A 26292-nucleotide genomic window follows, 5' to 3' on the forward strand; every position below is an offset into this window, starting at 1 on the left:
CGTCAGGGGTAGTAAGCGCTTTATAAATGCAATTACAATACAATACAATACAATACAATACAATTTACAATGAGGGGCTTAGACCCATATTACGTGTGACCCATTGTCATATATGATAATTATAGCACCCGTGACATTTTAGAACGAGGTGTTTGAAATTTATCAGGTGTCATAAGCAGTGCCTATTTATTATGATGTTCGAGTGAATAACTTGCAGATTTTGGTGCTCGATCTACCTGATAGTTACCGGACATTTTTCCCACTGTCATTATTTCGAACTGTAAATTGTACGATGGGAAAACCGAAGTATGCGGTAATTGACGCAAAACTCATGATTCTAGTATGTGTCTAAATAAGGAACTAAAAGCGCTGCCCAGCGGATGTTGTCAGGAAGACTGTGGTTTCTATGTCGTTTAAGCAACTGCCCCATACTTTAGGGAAACATACAACTGCGCTGCCTCTTTTCTCGTCCGGGTAAAGCATGCGCTTTCCTCCTAGTGACAACGCCAGTGCCGAAGCGCTTTGAAGCTGCGCCCGTCTGTAGCCTGCAGGGCAGGTTGGTTTGAGTGGAGCGCTGAAGCGCCTTGAAGCTGCGCCCGTGGGTATCCTGCAGTGTAGGCTGGTTTGAGTGGAGCGCTGCAGCGCCTTGAAGCTGCGCCCGTCGGTATCGCAGCAGGGCAGGTTGGTTTGAGTGGAGCGCTGAAGCGCCTTGAAGCTGCGCCCGTTGGTATCCTGCAGTGTAGGCTGGTTTGAGTGGAGCGCTGCAGCGCCTTGAAGCTGCGCCCGTTGGTATCCTGCAGGACAGGCAGGTTTGAGTGGAGCACTGTAGCGCTTTGAAGCTGCGCCCCTTGGTTTCGCGGCAGGGCAGGTTGGAGGGAGGTGTCTTCCTCTGACCTGGCAGTGGTGGAGGGTGGCAGTAGGGCTGGCAATGCGGCAGGCTCACGCCCCCCTCCACACACCTCGTAAGCGCTGCCTCTGCTTGGCGCTGAGTTCCGTGACTGGTTACCTGCTCTCGGCGCCTCCCGCCTTACTCTGCTGCGCCTCTGGAGCATGCACTGACGGCTGCCGGCATCCCTCCCTCTCCCCCTGCTGGCGGTCCGTGGAGCCGGGACGCTGCATGCCTGCTACTCCTCACCCTGCAGACACCTGGACGAGCCCCGCCGGGCACCATGAGCGCGGAGTGCACGAGTTACACCAGCGCCGAGAAGGTGCTGGTGAGCGCCTTCAGCTGCCCCAGGGCGCCCGCCGACAGCGAGGTGGGGGCCGTTTACTGCTGCGGCTTCAGGGACAACAAGTACTGCTGCGACGACCCCAACAGCTACTTCCCCTACGACCACAACTACATGTGGTGGCTGAGGTAAGCGGGGGTGCGGGCGAAAGCTGTGGCACTGTGGGCGCAGAGACAGCAGGGCACCGGACAGTTCGTCCATGGTTTATTTATGCGTTTTTATATAGCGCTTACCTTACCCAGAGGTGTCAGAGCGCTTTACAATAGAGCGAAGTAAATTACATAAGAAAAAAAGATAGTAGGTACTAGTGCTTATATGTACAACAGTTACTCGGGTGTGAGTTACAGATTAAAAAGTTGCATTTTGCCTCGCATGGCTTTTGGCTCGTGCGCTCAAACCTGACATTGACATTACTTTTCAAGACCTAACACCACAACTCTTCTCGAAGGGGGCTTCCTGGAGTGTTCTCCTGCAGTTACTGCAGTGGCAGGGGCCAGCTGCACGTGTTTGCAGTGAAGGTGCACTGGAAAGGGGGCATGGTTTTGTGGGAGCATTTAGACCTCGCGAAATGTGCAAAGGAGGGTGTTTGAGTGTGAAGGAAGGGAGTATTTCACCATTCCACCTCATGCTTATTTGATCCACAACCAGGAACTTACTGTCCATTTACATCCCTCCAGTAGTTAGGTTCTTTTTCCTCCATGCTTTCCCAATTTGTTATTGTTTTCCCTCTGTCTCTTCCTCCTTCTTTCACACTTTTGGGGTTTTCTCTCTCTTGCTCTGGAGTAAATGTTGGTGGTGAGTCCCAACGTATCAACTGCCTCAAATTAAGCACTGCTTCCCCTAATTAGGAGTGTACTGCACTTTGTACCAATGCAAAGCTGCTCGTATTAGACTCGTTTTACAACTTTCAAGTTTCCATACAGCATGGGAGGGGAGAGTAGCTCACCCAATCCAATCGGCCATCAGATACATCCATTTAGGTAGATCACTGGATTAATATTCCATTTGGGGCAATTTGCACGTACTGTGCCTAACTGAACCCTTTGTCATGCTACAGCCGATAAAATATGATTGTCTGAAAAGAGTATTAATTGTGTCTTTGTCGTCTGTAGGTGTCGATATGTATGTATAAATTGTTTTGTAGCGTGCTTCGTTACTGGAGAGTATCCTGGCGCGATGGAGAAAGCGGGGGGAGAGCAGCAGGGATCGACTTATGTCACACTTCTGAACAGATGGGTTTTAAGATTTTTCTTGAACTGGGTAACACCTTGACTGGAGCGCAGATGCAAAGGGAGAGCGTTCCAGGCTCGGGCCGCCACTACAGCAATGGACTGGCCACCCAGCCTGGCTCGCCTAAACCGAGGAAGGGTCATTTTGAACAGCGAGGATGACCTAAGGGTTCTTGTAGGGACATAGAGAGTAAATCTCTTCTTCAGATAGACCGGACCGTGGTCATGAGTGGCTCTAAAAGCAAGCACTAGGGTTTTGAAAAGAATGCGTTGCGGTACTGGGAGCCAGTGGAGGCTAGACATATAGCTTGTAAGCGGCTGTGCTTGTATTTGAGAAAACAGACACGTGGCTGCCAACAAGAGAAAGTTTTGCTTATGGTTATTTGGGGACTTAAGACTCCTCCATAGGAGATATATTGATTGGTTCCAGCACAGTTCCACGGCTGCTTCATAACGAGCATATGTGAAAATACTCATTTTAATTTTCAGTAGTTGGCTCTGCTACTCCTAACAGTTCCCATAGCCACTGCCACAAGAAACTTGAATTTGGATTCACACAATAAGAACTTTGGAAAGGTACTTTCAGTACTGCCACAGACTCGTGATTAGAGGGATTGTGCTTTCACTGAAATGCTCTTAGAAACGTGTCAATGCCTCCAGACTTGCTTGTTGCTATTCACTTGCTAGCTGTCAGTACTCGTCCAGGGGGCCACAGAGCATACAGAGGCTTCCGGGCCCCAACTGTGGCGGTTGAGGTTGGTTTCCAATGGTGTCCTGTCCTGGCGTCCGTCCTGCTATTGCACCGGGGGCCGGGTACAGCAGACCTGCAAATACATGATGCCACCATGTATCACACGACGCCTGCTCTGCTCGCACGTTCCCCTGTGAGGAGCTGATATAACATGGTGGAAGATACATGTTTTGAATTAGCAGCAGGAAAGGATGCTTTTTTTTAGGAGGAGGTTTAGATGAGGGTTTGTGCTCAGCACAAAGCCCAGCCCCCTGTCTTTGGCCGCCTGCTCATGCCTCATAAAGGGAATGGGCTGAAGAACCCGTCTCCTGTCTAATACTGCTCCTTTAATCACTGCTCACTCACATGATGCGATTAATCTCAAAGTTGGCACGTTTGGTACAGCTCTTTCTGCACTTGACTCTGACAATACAAAGGAAGAGCAGTTTAGGGCAGCTCAAGGAGGTAGTATGGGAGACAAAAGTTCAGACGCCCAGCATCCTGTGATCCTGGGCAAATCACTTAATCTCCCTGTGCCTAACAAAAACGAATGTGTGCTTTTGTGGCGCAACTGGTGCTCATGTAAAGCGCTCTCAATTTACAGAGCCAATAGCACATTTCCAGTCTAGAGCTCATCTTTTAGATGAAGAAAGCACTTTACTCTCACAGCAAAACTAAATGATTCCCAGTTCAATAGGAAAGCAATTACAGGGTTGTAGTTTCCCTTATGATCTTCAGTAAGGCGCTACATAAGTATTCTTTGAATTGAATTGAATTAGGTTCTTGTATAGCGCAGCTGCCACCCTACGGGTATCCTGGCGCTCAGACTTAAATAGACCAACCTAAACCCAGACCAGGATAACAGCGGGACAGGACTAAAGATTAATCCTAGGAAAGAGCCAAGTTTTCAGGCTCTTTCTGAACTCGGCCAGAGAATTGGCTTGTCTGATATTCTGGGGCAGCTCGTTCCATAAGGGAGCGGCTGCCACACTAAAATCCCCTCCCCCCCATCCTGGAGCGCCTAAATCTGGTGGTTGTGAGCAAATATGCGCTGGAGGAGCGGAGCTGTCTTTTGGGGTTGTACCAGGAGAACTTCTCTTGCAGTGGAACAGGACCCAAGTCATGTGCTGCTCTGTAGGCAATGCAAAGTGATTTAAAATGAACCCTCTCCTTAATAGGCAACCAATGAAGGTCTCTCAGAGCCAACATTGTGGAGGACCTACGTTGCCTGTTTAGCACCATCTTTGCCGCCATAGACTGGACTCTCTGCAACCCCTGGAAGATATATTGCGGTGCTCCCAAATACAGGGAGTTGCAGTAGTCCAGCCTACTCAGCATTGTTTCTCACTACAAGGGAGCGCGAGTTTTTAGGGAGTAGCGGGAGGATCTGTCCTAGCATGCGCATTAAGGAAAGGCACACGCTAACAGTTTTGTTGGCCTGCGACTCCATTTGGAGGTTACCGTCCTTCAAAACTCCCAGATTGCGCACCGTTTTAGCTGGGACCAGAGGCTCCTCCTCTGGAGTGAGCCTGAACTCCAGAGATAGATGTTGGGAAAGTCTGGCCGTGGGGCCGTATACCACCTCCGTTTTTCCCCTGTTGAATTGTAGAGAGTTTCTCCTAAGCCATCCAGCAGTCTGACGCATACATTCCTGGGACGTATCCATGGATACAGCTTGCTTCCCCTCCAGGGAAAACACCAGTTGAGTGTTGACAGCGTAATTGACCAGGTCAATACCAAAGGATTTGATAATGGAGAATAGGGGCTGTAACTAGATATTAAAAAGAATGGGACTAATCGCAGAGCCCTGCGGTACCCCATGATGCACTGGAGACTTACTGGAGGAGAAAGGTGTCATAGTCACCATCTGTTGTCTACCTCATAGGTAGGACCATAGCCATTGTAAGGCCCGTCCTGACACCCCTATCCTCTCCAGCCTTTCCACCAGTATTGCGTGGCTCACCGTATCAAATGCGGCTGACATATCAAGTAATACTAGAATGGTGTCATTCCCATTGTCAGCACGCATCCGTAGATTATCTAATACGGTAGCCAGAGCAGTCTCGGTACCATGACCTGGGCAAAACCCAAATTGGTCCCTGTCCAACAGGTGGTTATCTTCCAGATAGCATGAGAGACTTTTGCTAACTGCTTTTTCCAGGATTTTAATTGGATAAGGGGAGAGGAGTGGGCCTAACGGCTAGGGCGCTCGACCTCGGACCTGGGGATCTGGGTTCGAGTCTTGGTATTGATGCCAAAACCTCCTGTGATTCTGGGCAAATCACTTAATCTCCCCGTGCCTAAAAAATGAAAGTGTGTCCTCATGTAACGTAACTGGAAAACATGTAAAGCGCTTTGATACCTGATTCGGTTCGGGTCTAGTTCGCGCTATATAAAACTCTGCAAAAAATAAATAAATAAGGGAAATGGATATAAAATTCGCTGGTGTCTTAGGGTCTAGCAAGGGTTTTTTCAGCAGAGGTGTCACTACTGCCTGCTTCCACGCCTCTGGAACTATCCCTACTTCCAAGGATTGGCTGCAGATCTGTTGCAGCCGGGGAAAGGTTTCTTGACCGATAGTTTTCCACATTTTGTGTGGAAGAGGGTCAAGTGGGGAGCCAGAGGACACACTATTAGCCAGATTGTTAAAGGAGTCATCCGTAAGGACTAGAAATTTGTCCAGGGAGGTGTTCACCCGGACCACTTCATCCGGTCTCTGGTTCAAATTGTCCTGGTCGCTGGTATTATTAGGCTGTAGGTCTCCGACAATTTTAGCAATTTTGTCTTTAACATGAGCTGCAATCTCCTCACATAAATCTTGCGTAGCAGGTACGTTATTGCTCATACCGGTTGGACAAGAGAGGTCCTTAAAGATTTTAAACAGAGCTTTGGTGCTGTTAGGAGCTTGTAAAATAGAGTTGACATAGAAGTCTGATTTGGAGTTAGCAATAGCCTCCTTGTATTTAGCCAGAACTGATTTCAAATCTTTCTTATCTGGGTCTGAATAGGTCTTCCTCCATTTTCTCTCAGCTTTCTTGCATATCAAACGCAGTGATTTCAGTTCCTCATTGTACCAGGGGGCTGAGGCTCTCTTCCTATTTTTAAGGCTTTTTACAGGGATTATTGGATCCAGAATACTGGCTATGTGATTACAAAATATTTAGTAATTCTCCTCAACAGAGATGGAAGGGGAAAAAAGGTTTACATTCGTAAAGATCTGCAAAGTCTTATTTTTTCCTAATTTGGCCCATTCTCTTCCCCTTCACCGGGCAGTCATCATTATTCACAGAACTGAGAACCTTGATGTTAAAGTGGACTAGTTAGTGGTCAATCCAGCTTTGTGGCAATATGTCTATCACCTCTGTCTCAGCCTGTGTAGCAAACAAAATATCTAGAATGTGCCCCCTTGATGAGTGGGTTGCTGAACCAGTTGGTGTAGACTGAGGTTCAGGCAGGTGTTCCTCAGATCTCTCAAATGACTGCCCAGAGTTCTGTTGTCCCATAAATTAAAGTCTCCCATTATAACCATTCTAGAGTGGGTTAAGGTCAAATTAGTAATAATATCCGAGAGTACTCGGAAGTGGGTGTCTTGCCCTGGGGGTCTGTAACAGATCATTCCAGTAAGTAACCTGCCTTTAGCATCCTGCAGTGAAAACCCCAGAATTTCAATTCCTTTTACATCATCTACCTCTAGGGGCGCAAAGTTCCATTTCTCCTTAAAGATTACCCCAACCCCTCCTCCCCTTCCCACAGGCCTGGGTTTGTGAAAGACTTTATATCCCTCGGAGCAGGCAAGTCCCATTTCTACAGAGGAGTCGGGACTAGTCCAGGTCTCGGTTAAGAAGAGGACATCCAGATCCATATCTTCTAACATACAACATACCTCCAGATTATGTTTTACTAAGGATCTGCTGTTGATCATCCCACAGTTCAAGAGCTTTTTATCACGGCTGACTGCAGATAGACAGTGGTAGTGTCCCCTACCTTCCCTCTTCCCTATTTCCAGTAGCTGTTCCCTTGAATATGCTGTCCGACCTTGTACTCTCTTGGAACAAGTAGCGTGGCTGGCGCTGAGCTCTATAGGTGATATCTAGTGAGTACTTTTCCCAGTATACTGTGGGTAGGCCTGGGTGGTGAACTCCAATCCGTTGGCGGAGTTCATAGAGTTCTCTGAGGAGTACGCAGAGTTCCGGGAGTTTTTTCCTCACTCGAGCTTGCTAACGTTAAGTTGGCGAGTGCGAGCAAGGAAAATCCAATGCTAGACCATCTCCCAGTGAGATTTCTCAATGCGGCCAGTCGCATATGGTCGCAACTGCTCGTGTTGAGAATCAATCAAGTAGAAAATCTACAGCAAGAAGCAGCGCCCTTTTGCACTGCACATGGTGTCATTCATGATGATTTTCCAGCACTGGACAAACACCTGGTGCTAAAAATCAAGGTAAATATGCCCGAACTAACAAACTCTGCTGCTTGTGGAACTCCACATAGAGCTGCCGAGTTTTTGGGTCACTTCGCGGAGTACTGCGTAGCAGAGCTCTGCCCAGGCCTATCTGTGGGCAGAGGTCCTAATTAAGTACAGGTGTCGATTATTTCAAATACCCACCAACCAATTTAATGCTTTTACCCCTGGTGTTTACTCAGCAAAAAGTCTTAAGTCTATGCAGCAGGCTCCTCTATGCATTCTAGTCGCTTGTTCCGGTTTACCTGTTTGCTGGTGTTGCAGTTCTACCAGTGCAGCAGGTGCGGTTCAGGAGCCAAACCTATCAGCAGCGGCTTCACTTCTTTGGGGGCCACAACAGTAACCTCACCCGGGTGCAGACAGGTTCTCAGGTACTGCACTTGCAGCCTCCAGGCCGAGTCATCTGCAAATATGTCTCTTTGGAAGTTGCGATCTCTGGGCCCATCAGGGCCTTCTGCTTCCATGGGGTTATGGCTCCTCTACCTCTATATTAACAGGGCAACACCGGTCTTGCAGGCCCAAAGAGAATTGCCAGACGAAAGGGTTTCTCTTGCAGAAGTTTCGGCGCAGTTCGTACTGGAAATGATCAGAGAGATTGGTTGTCCTTTTACAGCATGGGTAGCTCCTGGCTTCTTTCTCCGTGGTAGCTAAGCTTTCTCTGGTGCCCCCCTTGCCAGGAGTATGCTTTCAACTCCACTTCCTGGGGAGGTTGTTCTCAGCTTCCATCTTGTGCCATGCTAAACTAAGGGCATCTAAAACGGATCCCCTGGGCTAGTACTCAGACTCATACAACACAAGTTCCTTCTAGCATACATGTGCTGCACATTCACTGAACACACACATTTACTCAACAGGCGCAAAATAATTCAGTGGAAGGTTTTGAGGATACACATACCAGTGGAACTATGTGAGAGAGGAGTCAGTAGATTGCACTCTCTCTGGCACAGAGGAAAAGGTCTAGTCACATTAAAGATGCCTAAAACATGATACCCTGCCAACAGCGCTCACCCCAGGGCATGGATAGTAGTTCTGTGCCTATTCTGGGGGCATGCTTTGTGCACTCCACCAGGTCACAGATCAGGTGCTGAACCTCTTATTACCTGGGATAGCAAAGGCCTTCTGTGCACAAACTTGATTAGAGTGACACTGGGGCCAGTATTAAGCCAGGATAACAATTCCACGTGCAGTCGGCCACTTTGTGCTGGGATACACAAAAGTAGTAGTATAGGTGTTGTAGGACACCCTTTCTCCTTTCCTATGGGAGAGTTGTAGCCCACACTGGGTACCTTGTGGTCCCAGTGTGCGGAGGGGACCCTGTGAGGAAAAATGTCACCCAAGGGTGAGTGTGGGTTCTCGTCCGAACACAAGTAGTGCTCCTCATTTTCCTCTGTATTCCTTTACCCCTGTACATAGTGTGAGTTGATACACAAATGTTTACCAGGAAGAGGGAACTCCTGCACAGTTGTAGGTGATTTGTTCCCTGGGAACAAATGCTGATTTTTGCTTGTCAAAGCCAGGGGAAGGTACATTTTGACCGAGAGAATGGAGAGGGATTATTTAAGCAGCAGGGGGTTCTGCATGAAGAAAAATTACATATGCTCATGACCTTTGGCTTCAGGTTGCTGGGTGCAGACTCTTCCATCAATTAGGATATTTTCACAATCACCAGGCACTGGAACTCATCCGCGCCTCCTCCTCTGATAGCCTGAAGACCATTGCTCCATGTATAGGACAAGGCTGAGAACACTGTGCTACATAAAGAAGACACTTTAGGATTATGTACGATCCCTATATCTGCTTACTGAGACACTATATTACATGATTTTCAAAATGAGCAGCACCCAGTCTCAGATCCTTCTACAGCAGGGCTCGAGTCGGGGTACCACGCGGGTGGACGGTGTCCCCCCACTTATTTTACCAGGAGCTCGATTACTGGAGCAAATGGAGCCACACATTCACTCTTTGGCCTCTCTGGGGCGAGATCGGAGCTCATTCAGAATGCTGCTCACAAGCTGGCTTCTCTGATGCAAGCGCATCTAAGGGGTGCGCGAGGGGAGGCAATGAGTCTGATGGTGCAAGCCACCTTTCGTGACGTCACTTCCTGTCGTGATGTCAGCGTCCCCCCACTTCTTTTTTTAGGACGTGTGCCCTGTTCTGCAGGTACAGTGAGAATGGGATAGGCAGATACAGAGTCCTAACCTAAGTTACTGCAAACACAAACTCAGGCGATAACAACATACTAGCCCCTCGCACAGTCCAAGACTTGCTGGGCTCGCCATAGACAATGTGCGCACTGTTGTATCCTTTGGGGGGAACGGGGGAGACGTTGTGGGCTGGGGAGACCCGAGATGGGCAGACTTGTCCCCCCCCATCATCCCACTCCCTGATGCCCCCTATTGATGATGGTTTCACAATGGATTTACACCAACACCACCTGTGGTGGAGAAATGTGTCTCAATGGTTAGAGCGGCAGACCCTGATGCAGAGGTCTGGCCCGGGACCAGGGTTCAATTCCCGCCTCGGCGGCTCTTGGACTCAATCTCCCCGGACCTGATCATTCTCGCCTCGGTGCCTAGTCCAATCATGGGTCCCACTCTGTGACTTTGGGCAATAGCTTGCTTAATTTCCACAATGGCCCCAGCAGCGCTTGGATGCCTGGCTTCACCTTGGGGGTGCCCAGGAGTGGACACCTCACAGGGAAAGCCAGGAAGGGTTCCACAGCGGTATGAGTGCAGCGCCGGGACGCCCCGTCGCGTGGGCAGCTGTGCGCATTACAAATACAACACATTTACATTTACATAGGCCCCTCAGTAAGAATTTCACGGGAGCTCAGAAGTTACTCCCACACACTGAGAAAGTCCACACCTACAACCTTTGGGAGTAACTCTAAAGATGCTCATTGTGGCATGGGACCCTACTAAATGATCCATATTGCATGCAATTCGGCTGCCTTAACATACGTTTCATGTGAGGTTGATACACATTTGGCACTGTGACTGTACTTGATTCTGAAACGTCAATCCCTTACCATGTTTATGCTTTTTTTGAAAAACAATGAAACATATTTAAAAAAAATCAATTGGTAAATGTTCATGTATACACTTCATGCCTTTGTGAACGTAGAAATCTATGAATGTTGCTGGATTTTTGTGTATGTTAAGAGCTGAAAAATTGCTTCAAACATAGAAAATGAACCACATGGGTTCAGATCAGCTTTTTTACAGTGGGTTTTGAGAATCTGGCCCTAAAAAGGAGGTAGTTGCCAAATCACTAAGATTCTTGTGAACGTGTGGAGTGGTCAGTAAACATCTCTAATGTGGGCAGCTCGTGCACGATTTATCACAAATACTTTAATCGAAGAAGACAGCTTTAATTTATGTTTTACTGCAGCCAGTCATTTCTCAGCAGACTGTCCTAGGGATGGCTCCCACAACCAGGGCCGGCTTTGGAGTTAGAGGCGCCGGGTGAGAAAATCTTTTTGGGCTCCCCCACACACCTCAATGATCACCTTCTCCACAGAGTCCCTCACTACCACCTTCTAACAGTGCCACTCATCTCTCCACAGCCCCTTCCTCACATACGTTTCTTTTGTTTAATCACACACACGTTATACAGAGGCTATGAATCATACTTTTGCTGTCAGTCTATAGGAAATATTACACATAATGACGATTACCATTATTGTGATCTGCCTATAACTGTTCTTTGCAGCAGGCACATTACCCCTCTACGCTATGTTATGATGAGTCAAACTGCCACTAGACAAATTGCAATCTCTCTCCAGCAGAAACATTAATCACATGATTATATTGCCATTTGTTATCTTTGCCTTTAAGCTACTGGACACCCAAGGAAACAACAGGTGCTTTTAAAACTAAGACTTACAGCCTGATTCATCAAGCCGAAATCGGCTCGCAAAGGGCCAGATTCTGAGAATCTGGCCCTTTGCGAGCGCTATTTTTGCATTTGGGATTCATCATCCCAAATGCAAAAATCGGTAATAGCGATTTCGCTATTTTGCGAGGAATTACATTTAAGGAATCTCTATTTGAGATTCCTTAAATGCAATTCATCATCCATTTAAAAATGGCGAATTCGCAATTTCGGCCCACTATTTACCGCGAGGTCAAACCTCGTGGTAAATAGCGAAAACTTAGAAAAATGCTTTTAAAAGCATTTTTCTAAGTAGCATGTTGCACACACACATGTCCTTTGGACATGTGTGTGCGCAACACCTGTTTCAATTTGCATTTAAGGGGTGCTACAGGGTGTCCTTTGGACACCCCTGGCACCCTTTAAATCGCTATCTTATTTGCGATTAGCTAATTGCTAATCGCAAATAAGGAATACTCCCCATTCATTCCTATGGGCCTTTTGGCCCATAGGAATGAATGGGGAGTTATTCCTTATTTGCGATTAGCAATTTGCTAATCGCAAATAAGGAATGTGTAGGAATCGCAATTCTTTTTGCGATTCCTACATGAATCCCGTTTTGCGAGTCTGAAATAGCGATTCCTTATGAATCGCTATTATAGACTCGCAAAACGGGTCTTTGATGAATCAGGCTGTAACAGCCTGATTCATGAAGTAAAATTGCGCCCGCAATCGCTGCGAAAATGCAATTGCGGGCGCAATTTACGTAATTGGCATTCAACATCAAAATTGCGAATTCTCTAACACATAATAGCGAATTCGCAATAACATTCGCAGAATCCTGGTAGGCGAGCATTAGCGAATCGGAAAATGCGACAAACCACGGATTCTGCGAAATAAATAGCAAAATCGCAATATAATCGCAATCGGCATTCATGAAAAATCGCTAATAGCGAAAAACCCAAAAATCGCTGTTTGCGCGGTGCAAATTAAGGACAACTCAAAGCAGGTGGTAACCATAAAAGCCATGAACAAATTACATTTGAAAAACCGTTGGCCAATCACCAACAGGTTCAGGCCTGACCAATCACACATAAGGACAATCAGCAGCAGCATTCGGAGTACCACAATGCCAGGAATGTACATGGTGGTGAGGCGTCGAAGGCTACAGCGAGCAGCACGGAGGAGACGCAGGATCCAGGAAAGGATTTTCCGCCAGCGGGTCACCTTGCTGGGCCAAACCAGAGAGCAGATATATGCAAAATACAGGCTGAATGGGGAAATGATAATCCAGCTAATACATGACCTTGACCCCCTGATGCAGCACCCAACAAGGCGTACCAATGCGGTACCTACACATGTGCAGGTATTGTGTAGCCTGCACCTCCTGGCCTCCGGGAGTTTCCAGGGGATAGTAGCGGCTGCTGGGGGGATATCCCAGCCCACCATGTCACGCTGCCTCCACGCTTTCGTTGACGCCATGCTCACCCAGCTACACCGTCACATCACATTTCCCACGAGCCAACAGGAATTGGACTTGACCAAGCTACAATTCTACAATGTAGCCCATTTTCCCCATGTACTCGGATGCATAGACTGTACCCACATCGCCATCTGCTCACCAGCTGCCACGGAGTATATGTTCCGCAATAGAAAGTCCTACCACTCCCTGAACATACAGATGGTCTGCAATGCTAAGACATACATGACTGACATTGTCGCCCAGTACCCAGGGAGTACCCATGACTCCTTCATATTCCTGCACAGCGGCCTCCACACACGACTGCTCAGGGGAGAGTTTGGGGAAGGACACCTACTTGGTAAGTACACTTTGTCGACAATGTCACATTGCTATGAAGTAACTGCGCAGCACAGGCAATCACCATCTGCTCCTCTCATTCAGGTGACAGTGGCTACGCCCTCCGTGAATACCTCCTGACCCCTTACCTCAACCCTGCCACACCCCAGCAACGGCGCTACAATGTTGCACACATACGGACAAGGAATTGCATAGAAAGGACATTTGGCCTGCTCAAGAGCAGGTTCCGCATACTGCACAAGACAGGTGGGGCCATGTATTACAGTCCTGCAGTGTGCTGCCGCATTGTGGCTGTCTGTGCAATACTACATAACATTGCAACCAAGCGCCGGATACCTGTCGACATCTCTGGCAGTGAATCTGAAGGAGACGACCGGCCACCTGCACATGCGCACCATGCACGCGGGGAGAACCCAGCTGAAGGCCACAGACGTCGCAACCAGATCACAGTGAACAGTTTCTAGGCCACCCTCTTCCCTCACCCCACAAATCACAATTGCATGCAAAATGTAATAATGACACAACGCTAATGTGTGCTGCAAAATAAATATATTTGTTTCATTCACAAAAAATGTCACCAGTACAACTATTTTCTACTAACAGTATTACTTCATACTGCAGTGTCAAAGGACAGGGCAGGCTTATAGTCAGCCTGTGCCTGTAATTGTCTAAGTGAGTCAATTGCGCCTCACGCGCGTTCCGCCCAAGCGCCTCTGAGGCTCATCCTCTTCCGGGGCACCTGTACCTGGCGTTGCCCTGGTGCTGCGCCTGAGTGGCGGGACTAGTGTGGCAGAGTGGCTGCTGATGCTGGAGGCCCCCTCACTGCCATCATCACCCCCAACAGTGGCAGGTAGAGCAGGAGGGTGTAGTGCCGTAACCACCGTGGTGAGGTGCTCCAGGACCCTGGTCATGTCCTCACAGCACTGTACGAGTTGGTGCTGCTGTACTAGTGACCGCCGCGACAACTGTGAAGTGGCATTCGCTGCCACATAATTGGACCTGCTGTAGGAGGCCAGCCGGCTCATGAGCTGGTGGTGGCGCCGGCGTGCTGCACTGCGCTGCTTAGTCATCGCAGCGGTGTTGGCCTCCATGGCTGCAGTCATGCGGGCCATTCCCTCCCCCACACCTGCCATGGCTGCAGTCATGTTGTCCATGCGGTCCCCCATACCTGCCATGGCCGCCGTCATGCGGTCCATGCGGTCTGCCACTCCGGCCACATTGCGCCCAATCTTGTGGAGCTGGAGCTGAATGGCACCTTGCTGCCGTGCCTGGCGCTGATGTATTCTCAACATGCGTCTTTCGACGCTCATACAAGCAAGACTCTGTCCATTGCCCCTCCTGCTGATTGCAGCAGTGGTGTGCTGGCGAGACCTCCCATGCCTGCTCTGCTGGCCTGTCACTGTGGCTGGCCTCTGTGTTGGCACTGTCGCAGGCCCAGATGTTGTAGCACCAGCTGCTGGTGGTGTCACAGCAGGCGTTGCTGGTGCGGCAGGGACTGGAGGCACAATAGTGGCGGGCCTGGCTGTGGCTGTCGGTGGTCCGCCAGATGCAGGGGGCACAATGGTGGGGGGCCTGGCTGTGGCTGTCGGTGGTCCGCCAGATGCAGGGGGCACAATAGTGGGGGGCCTGGCTGCTGGTGTTGTAGCAGCGGCAGGGGCTGGTGCCTGGGTTTGTGGTGGAAAATCCTCCTCCTGGGCCTCCTCATCAATTTGCAGCCTTTCACTGTCGCTGCTTTCAGCGCCACCTGTGAGGGTAAGTGGACAATCATTAGTTGCATGTGTCTGTCAGACATGCAGTTGTTACATGCATGCTGGGTGACATTCCCTGAATGGCTGTGGATTTGCGTACTTTGGAACCTGTCTGGCTGCATTGTGGTACTACTACATTGTGGCCACACTACATCTCCCACAATGCTTCAGGGCATTCCCAGATGTGCAACAATGGCATGACTAAGGGACATTATGGGAGCCTATTTGGTCAGGGGCAGTCATAGGGGACAGGGTCGCAGTCGCATGCCACTTACCTTGGGTGTCTTGGGTGGGGCGGGAGGAGTCCAGACGTGTGACGCCAACGCACGCCTCCCTCTCAAGGGTGTTCTCCACCTGGTCCTCCAAGGGTGTGTTAGGAGGGACTGTAGGTCCGCCACCTCCAGTGCCCGATGACTCTCCAAGGCGCTCCGCCACCTTCTCCTTGGCACGACCTCGGAGGTCATACCATCTTTTCTTCAGCTCCTCTAGTGACCTATCGGCCACACCCACGGAGTTGACAGTGGAGGCTATTCCCTGCCAGATCCTCCTTTTTTCTTGCTCCGGGACCTTCCTGGAGTCTTTGCCAAAGAGTTTTTCGTGGTTGGCCACCACCCCTTCAGTCAAATGTTCGAGCTCCTGCTCAGAAAATTTGAGCTTCCTCTTCCGCCCTGTGTTGTTGCTGGGGCCAGGAACAGGTTCCTCTGACATGGCAGCAGAGTAGTTGCAGTTTACAAATCACCAGAATAGCAGCAGCTCTCCCACTTGCTCCCTCCAGGTCTGCCTCACTGTGGTGAATGGGGGTGGGAACTGCCTGCTTCCTGGTTGTGATGTCATCACTGTGCTCGAAATGCGACTTCCCGTTTTCCCGATCTTGCGATTTCGCTATTTGCGAGATCGCAATCCCGACGCGGGTAGCCGGAAATAGCGATTTTTCTGCGATTATCGTTAATCGCAAACGGAATTTGCGCCCGCGTGCGAATCGCATTTTTTTATCGCTAATCTTCATGAATTCAGATTTGCGATTTCTCAATAGCGATTCGCAATTTATCGCTATTTGAGAATCGCAAATCCCGTTTTTCATGAATCAGGCGGTTAGTTCTGAACACTGCGCCTCTCCCGAGGTTAGCACCATGTGCGGCTGCACCGGTCACACCGTCCTAAAGCCAGCCCTGACCCCGATATTAGAGGGGGCAAGTCCTTTCTGTCCAGTTCCTTGTGTTTTTTTACAAACTTAAAATGAATTTGAATAAGTAACATTATTTATCTCCCTCGAATATTTGTGATCAGTATATCTAAAATTCTTATAAATGCGTTGAATGTAGATTTTTCGCAACTATTTTCTGAGTTGTCAGGTGAGGTTGATGTTTGACTGCATCTAGATTTCAATACTTGCGGGATAATGCGCTTCAGGAGTACTTGTCTATACATCAACTTGTTTGTCTACTCCCACCCACCAACCCGCAGTAATGGCCCACTCACCCTTCTTTTTTAACTATTACTTTCTGCCCACTGCAGCTGTTCAGCCAGCACAACCCATCTCTACACATTCACCCACCAACTTTATTCCTACCTCTTCGGTCCGCTCAGAACCACCCAACGAACCCACCTTTCCATCAGTGCTATAAATGGAACTAAAGAAGTGCAGGTACTTACTATTTAGAATACCTGGTTGCTCCTGAGAAGTGCCAGTACTCCCCCATAAAATGTATTGAAGCACCGTTGAGAAGTGCAGGTACTCTCTCTGTCAAATTAAAGAAGTGCAGGTACTCAGTACCGGAGAGTACCTGCCTATTTAAAGCACTGCTTCCCGTCCATCCCAACTCAAAAAAGCCAATCCGCCCACCTATCCACCCACTCATCTAACCATCCATCTACTCATCCAACCATCCATCCATTTACCCATCCATCCACTCACCCACCCACCCACTCATCCATCGGTCCGTCCGTCCACTTCAGCTCTTCCACTTCTGGTGGCTCAGAGCCATCCACCCAACCCTGGTACCCACCTATCTTATCTATGTCTGTCCCTTTGCCAGTCCATCCACCCATCCATCTTTGTCAATCTTTCTGTTTGCGGGTCGCACCCACCCTTGCACCCATAGACATTGGAATATCCCTCCAGCAGGGTCCTGTTCCTCCTCCGTCCATCCACATCTTGCTGCCCTCCGCGGCTCACGTCCATCACATGGGCTGCACTGCACGTCACTAGTCTGCCAGATGCGCGGACAGCGCCGGAGCGTAGACAGTATCCAGGCTCGCGCTGCTTTGTAACACTTCATCAAAATATTTGTGTTGGAACCACGGGCGTGGAGCAGAACACCCTCACTCCAATCATAAACGACGACACTGACTCCAGTTCTGAACTTTATCCTACATGCCATTGATTTCTGGTGTGTTTGGCACATGTGACACAGTTGAAACATACACGGTTGGACTGCAACACCCATAACGCATTAGGCTATCTCACGTAAGCCCAGGTCTAGTAACTGTTTCTGTATTGCCTAGAAACATCATAGCTGGTTTTCCTGCATAGAACGCCCGCGCTCACGGGATGATGCTCTGATCGAAGGCGTCGATGCGCACGAGTGTAAACTGGAGGCGGTGAGGGGTGAAGTGGTATTGATTCTCTATTCCGGGGCATCCACGCGATCCTCTTACACGCCGTGGCGTTACTACGAGCCTCAATTGATTATCTAACGATGTTTCCTTGCGGGCAATTTTCCAAGCAAGGAATCCGGTCGAATTGTGCGCGCTCACCAGGAACCGGGAGCCTGCGTAGCAGCACCTGTCAGAGCACACCCGCCGGGAAGCTGGAGGATACAACTCGGGCCTGTGTTTAACTTGCCTCGTGCACCTGCGGAGGAAGACATTTTCATGGCACGCGGCTTCAACCTTCCATCATGCAATTTCATGGGTAGACTAACGGAACACATTACGGGACTTGATAATTGACTATGACACAACACCCTATGTACAAGCATTGGTAAATGCATTAGGTTAATTCACCTATGTGATTAATAATAAGCTGTTTTTGTTGTAACTTACAAGTTACAGAAAGTCTGTTAAAGTGTTAAGACTTGTTTATGTACAAAAAGGCAATATATTGTGGTTACCAATGGTATACTGTGGGTAAGTAATATCAAAATGTTGAAAAATTAAAGAGGGAAATAATATAATTAACTGATACAATAGCAAAATTGTGGGCCTCATTTATGAAAAGTGACGCATCGCTGCGTGAAAACAGCGATGCGTCACTTTTCACTGCGCCCTCCTTGCAACACCAATGATGCGTCATATTTACAGTATGACGCATCGTGGCGCAAGGAGTTACAGATACGTCAGTATTTCTGATGTATCTGTATGGCGCAAAAGTGACGCATTGCTGGAGTGCGTCACAAAAGTGACGCAACTCCAGCAATGTGTCCTTTCAAATGGGGCCAGCCCCATGTGAAAGGGCCTGCGTCAGTCTTACGCCTGCTGTGAGGCAGGCGTAAGATATTGACGCATTTGCGTCCTAGAAGTGGCGCAGTGAAATCTTATAGATTTCACTGCGTCCCTTCTACGACCCTTACTTGCGTCAATACGCCCCCCTTGCATACATTATACCTGGCGCAGGTATAATGTAACGCAGTGGTTTACAAAGTGACACATCTACCTAGATGCGTCACTTTGAAAATATGGTGCAACAAGGCACATTTTTTACGCTACTGGTGCATCACAAAAAGTGACGCACCGGCGGCGTAAAAGTGACGCACGGCCTCAAAAATGAGGCCCTGTGTGTTTAGAGACGTTCTGTCAAGTTTTGGACCTGATGCCACTGCACCTGCTCCACCATTCAAATGGTTTAAAAGTTACTAAAAATGCGAAGACATGTTGCGAGGCAGTGGAAGGATCTTTGCAAAGCTGGACTGGTCACCTTTCTGTTGTTTACTGGTATGTTTGAATGTTAAATTAGTAATAATACAATTAAGACCCATAAAGTGTAATCAAGTTTAAAAAATATGTAATAATGAAGTAATGCTATTACCAAATCTGCTGCATCATGCTGTATAATTTACCTTTTCTTGCTGCATAATTTGCTCAACCCTGCCACATAATTTGGCCCTCTCCTGCCACATAATTCAAGTGGCTCTAAGTAGAAGTTACTGAAACTATGTTAGAGTGTTATGATTTGGAAGTACTAGCTAAAAGTGTGCACTAATCACAAATGAATACATAACAGACAATAAAATTGCTAAGTGGTGAGACAGCTCACAGGGCAAAGAGACAAGTTGCAGGACAAAGAGACATCTCATAGGACAAAGTGATAAAGACCGTAACAGTCTGTAGAGGGATAAATGAAAGCATGCATGAAGGAACAGATACAAAGGGAGAGCACAGAGGAATCACAGAGCGGGGAGTGCTAACACAGCCTGGAGGAATGGCTGTACGGAGTGAGGAATGAAAGCACAAATGGGGCACAGGCATTAATCTAAAAGACACTATCAGGATCGCTGGTGTCCAAGTTGAAGGACAGAGTCTTTGAGGCAATGGAGAAAACGCATAGGCAAAGAGGGGCACTTTGCAGGTGTTTCTATTTTATACGCTGTAGACTGGTTACTAAGTTCACTGGCATGGCGAGCTGGGACGGGGAGCCAATACAGAGAAAGAATTATTTACTGCTTCAGTAGTTGAAGCAGAGTAAAGTTCTGATGGAAGGAAATGGCATGTGTCAGCATTTCATCAATGATTCACGGGTCTTCAAAGCTCTATTTCTACCAGTCCTGCAATTCCCAAAAGTTGTGGGTAACAGTTGGGCTATCACTGAATCCAGTGCTTTAAATGGGCCGGTACTGTCCGGTACAGAGTACTGGCACTTTTTGATTTGAGAGCGGGAGTACCAGCACTTCTGAAGAGAAAAGGTACACTTTTAATTGGAGAGTACCGGCACTTCTCAGAAACAAGCAGGTACTCTGGTACAGAGTACCTGCACTTCTATTTTTCCATTTCAAGCACTGACTGAATCCCAGGCCCCTTCCCTTACTGGATGTAATTGTTCCGCTGCATGAAGACAGCTGCGGCCTGGTGCTGCTGCTACTCAACGGAGGTAAAAGGCACAGTCCATGTAGGTGTTTAAAATGTACTGTGATGCTTGTGCAACCCTCTAGGTTATTGTGCTGGCTGACTCTGCCATTCATCGCAGACATTTCAAAGATGAGGACGGCAGATGGCTCTCTCAAGTTTTCATCGGGGAGCCCAAAAATCGCACAGAAACAAAGCCTCTCTGAAAACAAAGTGCGCGCGGTTATCGAGAGGGTACTCCTGCAGTAAGAGATGCAAATGAGAGGGGACGGAGGCAGACAAATGAACCCTCAGACACGTGCACAATGCAAACACAAGCACTGCAAACGGGTAAAAAGGAGCACTCGAGTGTGTCCCTGCTTGAGCCCGGGGACTGGTGAGTGCCGTGAAACGCATGCAGTCGTCGGACAAGGCAAAAAACAATATGCTGTCAGTAAGCATGCTTTAAATGCGTGCAACCATGGAGAGAAAATCCACCCACCAAAGCGGACGAGAAAGAATACTTCGGTGTTGGGAGATGTAGTAAATGTCCTCTCCACTGTTCTTCACTAGATAGACTGTACCATGATATCTGTGACATCATAGAATGCCTGGGCGTCCCTCTGGCTCACAGTGCCTCTCGCTATCTTACTGTGGCAGTTGGTCAACTCAGGCTGAGCTGCTAACAGCTGGCTCCTGGTGGGGTTTCTTTATCTGTACTTCTTAACTTGACCTATCAACCTGACTTGGAAGGAACTTACAATAAAGGATTATAACTTACACAGTTGAACTGTGCATCATTCATTTACTACAATTTGGCGACGATTTGAACTGGATTAACCTACGCGTGCAGTTAAGAATAAGTACAACTAAGCAACAAGGAACCTAATGAAAAGAAAGTAAAGACATTAAGAGTTTCAAGACATCAATTGAAACCCAAAGGTAACGCTTCAGCTAGCCCCACCAGTGTCCTACACCATCGGGACAGCCTGCAGTATGGGCGTTTTTCAAGAGCATTTGTCATCTACTTTACAGCCTGCTGTCATCTAGTGGTAACATTCTCTCATTAGTCTCTCCAGTTTCCCCGAAGCACAGCAAGCTTGCCAACCTGTGCCATGTCGAGTGCTTTCAATTGACATCTGGATGAGTCACGTGCTAATTGAGGAGTGGTATCCTCTTTGACAAGTGTGTTTTTACACAGCACCTCGCTGAGTGTCGTGTTTCTTAAAGAGCGGTTGACAAGTGGAACATTTTGTAATTTGCGCAAGAGTTTCCGACATAAGCAATGTTGGTTTATCTTCAATGACTGTCTTTTTGTGAGGTAACTCCTCTCAATTGATACACACGTCAGGTAGGATGGTGATTGTGGCTGCGTGTTTGTTTTTACGTATTTCCTAGTGAATTGAAACATTTTTAATGACCAACATTGGATGCTCATGCAGCTACCGTGGCTTGTCTGTTTAACCGCTGCATTTGAAATTGCTCACGAGCCTCTCGCCACGCGCATATCCACCACACACGCAGTCCTACCTGTCTCGTGTCACATCCAGCAGTTATCTGTGACGTCTACTCCACTGTCCGGTTAACGCATTCTAAAGCACGTCTTTGTCGTGAACCACCCGGCGGAGGCGTGACAGCGTGCCGCCATCTTGGTTCGAATCAATGCACTGCTCCAAGCTATGAATTTATGGTTGTCTGGTGCTGCGACTCGCATAACGATGCTTGATGGATCTGTGTGGTGTTCCCGGTGTGGCAACAACTCAACTCGCACACTGTGGCCTTTGATTTCCTGGCGTCAATGTCACGATGCGTGCCGGCACCTAGCGTACCTGATTGTAAGGATGATGTTCTTACGCATCTGTGCCGCAGAGCTGACCGGTGTTGGGACACGAGCATAGTCATTCATAGACCAGCAACATGAATATTGCACTGATATCTATGCTTGCTATCTCCGATTATTTGTGGGACTGTACTAGGGGCAAGGATAACTTCTCCACAATTGAACGGATCTCTGGATAAAGACCTTCTTGTGTTAAAGACCCGGGTGAGAGATCGCTCACCGGAGCTATTGTCATTTATTTATTTGCGTAGCAGTTAACTTATCACTGCATGTTATTTTACACAGTCTTGTTCTGGAATGTGGTGTGTGGTTTTTTTTTATATGGCAAATTTGTGGTGCTCTTATGGAAAGTGTGTATTCTGTGTTGAGGATGTAGTAGTTTGGTGTTGTTTTTTTTAATTTTTATTTTTTTTTTATTTTTTTTATTAAATCTGTGTTATTGGTACACGTGGCATACAATTACATTTCTTGTGCGCTTAATTCAAAGGGGAAACAACAAATGGAATAGGTCTTACATCATCAATGTGAACGTTGGCGACTATAGAAAACCAATAAATGCACTCACTGTTAATAAATACCATCCGTTATCTTGGGGCGGTCCCTGTATTCACCAAATCATTCGCTCCATTGCTTCTATACAGTGTAATGCGCTCTGTTCGCCTTACTATGGTGCCAGACCTCACCCGTCAGGGCGGGCAGCCTGATGGCCAGCCGCGCCCCCGGTGCTCGCGACCCACTGGTCGGTGACGTAGCAAGTTGTCTCTCAGTAGTGTGAATAACCAGCCGGGCCCGGTTCCAAGCAACCTGCATATGTACCGTGGCCGGCTAGGAGGTTTAGTGGTCCGCCTCCGTGAGGCAGAAGGTTGCGGTCGTGGCTTGCATGTGAGCTGCACTCCTGTGTGTCGTCGCCGTGTGTCGAAAGTGAGAGGTGTAGGTGGGAAAGGTAGATCCGGCGTGGACAACTGGGGGGCGTCCTGTGCCGCTAACGCCACCAAGTCAAACTGGGGAAAACAGGAGAGTAGGTGAGGGTGTGAAGAGTCCGATCTCGGAGTAAGGGGGGGGGGGGTGCTGCAGTATTGGTTCTGCCTAGGCATCTTCGGGTGTGGTAGACTTGCGGGGTGCTGGCCCTGAGTGTGCTCGGGGGAGGAGGCATCGGCGGTGTGTAGTGGCTCTGGGTCTCGGGTGTGGGCGCACCTGTGGGGTCGAGGGTATATGTGGGCTCCGCTGATCAGTGGGGGGGGGGTAGGTCGTGTGGGTGGGCGGTGGGTCGCTGGGGTGGTATTTCATGCCCATATATGTGTGGCTCCCGATACTCCCCTCTCTCGCCACTCAGTCTGTGATTTGGACCTGACCCCCCCCTGTCCACTGGGGAGGAGCCATCTCCTTACAATATCCCTTTATCGTGGCAAGCTCTGGTGAATGCTCTCAGGAAGCCCTCCCATACCTGAGCTATCGGTATGGCCCTCCGCCCCGCCGTTTCCTCCCTACATAGCGCCGTGCCTTCTGCGGTCGCCCAATAGATGAGAGAAGCGCACCAATGTTTCGGCAGGGGCGGTTCCACGGCTTTCCAGTGGCGGGTTATGAGTCTCTTGGCGGTTATCAGCCCCAGATCCCAGAACCTCATATGTGCTTTGTTATGTTTGGTCCTGGTGAGAAGGCCCAGTACACAGGTGTCCCAGTCGTGTCGTTGGCCCAGCGCAGTCCCTTTTGTCAACAGCGCGGTAACATCGTGCCAGTACGTCCGGAGCTTGGGACATGCCCACAGCATATGCAGGAGATCCGCGTCTAGGAGCGCGCATCGCGGGCATTTGGAGGTATTCAAACCAAAGTAGCGGTTAACCTTGTCCGGGGACAAGTATGCTCTATGCATGATATAGAACTGTATGATTCTGAATCTCGAGTTGCGAGGGACGTGTTGCGGCCCCTCTAGGATCCTTTCCCATTCTTTATCCGACCAGTCCCTCCCCCTGTCAGTGGTCCATCTATCCCTGAGCGACTGAAGGGAGGCCGTCGTGTGGGACCTCAGTGCCTGCGTTAGCCAGTGCACAACGTGTGACCCTGCCCCCATGACGTGCAGGTATTGTATTAAGAGGTGGGTCTCGGGTTCCACGGACATATCGCCCCAGTGTTCCGTGAGGACTCGCATCATTGATGCATGCATCAGGAAGTGTCCCGCTGGCAGTCCCGGATTCTCCACCAGCCCCTCGAACCGTACCATGGCCCCGTCGTCATACAAGTCCGCCAGTGTCTCGAGCCCCACCTGTGCCCAGTCATGTAGGTGTGTAGCTGTCACCACTCCCCCAGGCCTTGGCAGTCCCTCCAGCGGCAGGGCTGGTGCGTAGGGGGCAGTTTCCCTGGTCAATCGCAGTGCACGCCTGTAGCATCGCAGTGCCACTGCTAGGTGCAGCTGCGTCTCGCGTGTCGCTCCTCTGAGTGGGTGGAATAGTGCGAGGGCTTCTGCATGGGTCAGGGCCGGGACTGTCGAGGCCGTGTCGTTTAGGTTCCTACCCGCAAGCCAGGCCACCACCCACTGGAGTTGCGCGGCAAGGTAGTAATGCTCTTGATTCGGGACCGCGAGTCCCCCCGAGGCCGTCGGGGCATACAATTTCTTCAGGGCCACCCTTGGTCTCCCCACATTCCAGATCAGTGTTCGTGTAAGGGTCTCCAAGTCTCTAAAGACCCGAGCCGGGACATACACTGGTATATTCGAAAAATAGTACAGTAGTCTAGGCAGGACTATCATTTTAGTCAGGGTGATTCTGGCCGGGACATTGAGCGGGAGCGTGCCCCAAAATTGGATCTGGGCCCGCAAGGAATTTATGGCTCGAATCAGGTTGCCATCCAGTATATCTGCTGCATTCCTATATATGTGGATGCCCAGATACTTAAAAGTGCCGGCATACCATGTCAGTGTCGTGTCCCCTAGTTGCACTGCGCATTCCTGCATATCCGGGTGAAAGGGGAAGACCCCAGATTTACCCCAGTTGACCCTCAGTCCCGAGTGTGTTGAGAATTCGCGGAGGGCGCCGGTTAGTCCCGGCGGTATCCGTGTTAGGTCCCTGACGTAGAGGAGTAGGTCGTCGGCATACAGGGAAACTGCGTGTACCCCATCTATCAACGGGATGCCCCACTCGGCGCCTTGCATCCGCAGTATCTCCGCCAGCGGTTCCATGGCCAACGAGAAGAGTAGAGGTGATAACGGGCAGCCTTGCCGTGTGCCCCGCCTCACCTGTATGGCCTCCGATAGCAGGCCCCCTATCCGGACCCGAACTGTTGGCGTTTGATATAGGAGACCCACCATGTCCAGAAAAGCGTCTCCCAGGTCAAACTTTTGCATAACCGCCCTAAGAAACGGCCACTCCACCGAGTCGAATGCTTTCTCCAGGTCCAATACTATGCAACCTGATAGTGGCCAAGGGCCTCTCGCGTACTCCTGCACTCTAAATAGCCGGCGGATGTTATGTGACGTGCTGCGTGTGGGTACGAACCCGTTCTGGTCAGGGTGGACCAGGGTAGGCGTGTATTGGGCCAGTCTCCTCGCTAGCATAGAAGCTAGTATTTTGTAGTCCGTGTTTAAGAGGGCAAGGGGCCTATATGAGCCCATGAGTGCCCCGTCCTTACCCGGTTTCAGGAGGGAGACCAGTGTAGCCTCACTCAGAGATGGGGGCAGGGAGGAGTCGTCCAGTGCTGTCTCATACAGTTTTACGAGTTCAGGGACCAGGAGGTCTTGGTATGCTTTATAAAACTCCGCTGGGAGTCCGTCTGGGCCGGGGGACTTTCCGTTGGAGAGCGCCGCTATGACTTCCCGGAGCTCCTCGGGAGCTATGGGTGCCGTTAGGACGGCACGTTGGGCATCAGTGAGTGTCGGCAGCAGTATCTGATTAAGATACTCCTCCGTGTCCGGGGCGGGCGTGGGTAGGCAAGAGCGATATAGTGCTTTGTAGTGTGTGGTGAACGCTCCGTGTATCTCTGACTGTGTGTGTAAGGGCACTCCATTCGCGCCCAGTACTTTCGTGACTGGCTGCGTCCGATCTTCTCTATCGATGAGCCACGACAGCAGCTTGCCGGGCTTGTCCCCCCTGTCGTGTGTGCGCGCCGCGTGAGCCGCGAAGTTCAGACATCTGAGCCTCTCCAGTAGCTGTTCGTGGGCCGCCTGCGCTTTGTGAAGCCCAGTGATGTGCCCTCCCACCGAGTCCCGCTCATGTCTACTCAGTTCCTCCTCCACCCTGTGTAAGTCCCTCTCCACCTGGCGTTTGAGGTTCCCCTGCGTGTCCAAGCATTGTCCCCTAATGACCACCTTGAACGCCTCCCATTCCATCTGCAGA

At 49.5% G+C, this 26292-nt stretch overlaps 1 protein-coding gene across 1 annotated transcript in view; it reads left to right on the forward strand.

Moving 5' to 3' along the window:
- The first annotated feature begins 1169 nt into the window (after positions 1–1169).
- Positions 1170–26292, forward strand: part of SHISAL2A (shisa like 2A) — a 555131-nt gene continuing 530008 nt past the window's right edge. The window contains exon 1 of the mRNA XM_078673463.1: positions 1170–1357. Within this exon, the coding sequence (XP_078529589.1) occupies positions 1170–1357 (188 nt within the window). The remainder of the gene's footprint in view (positions 1358–26292) is intronic.

Source organism: Lissotriton helveticus, chromosome 1_2 (genome assembly GCF_964261635.1).
Source record: "Lissotriton helveticus chromosome 1_2, aLisHel1.1, whole genome shotgun sequence".
NCBI lineage: Eukaryota > Metazoa > Chordata > Amphibia > Caudata > Salamandridae > Lissotriton > Lissotriton helveticus.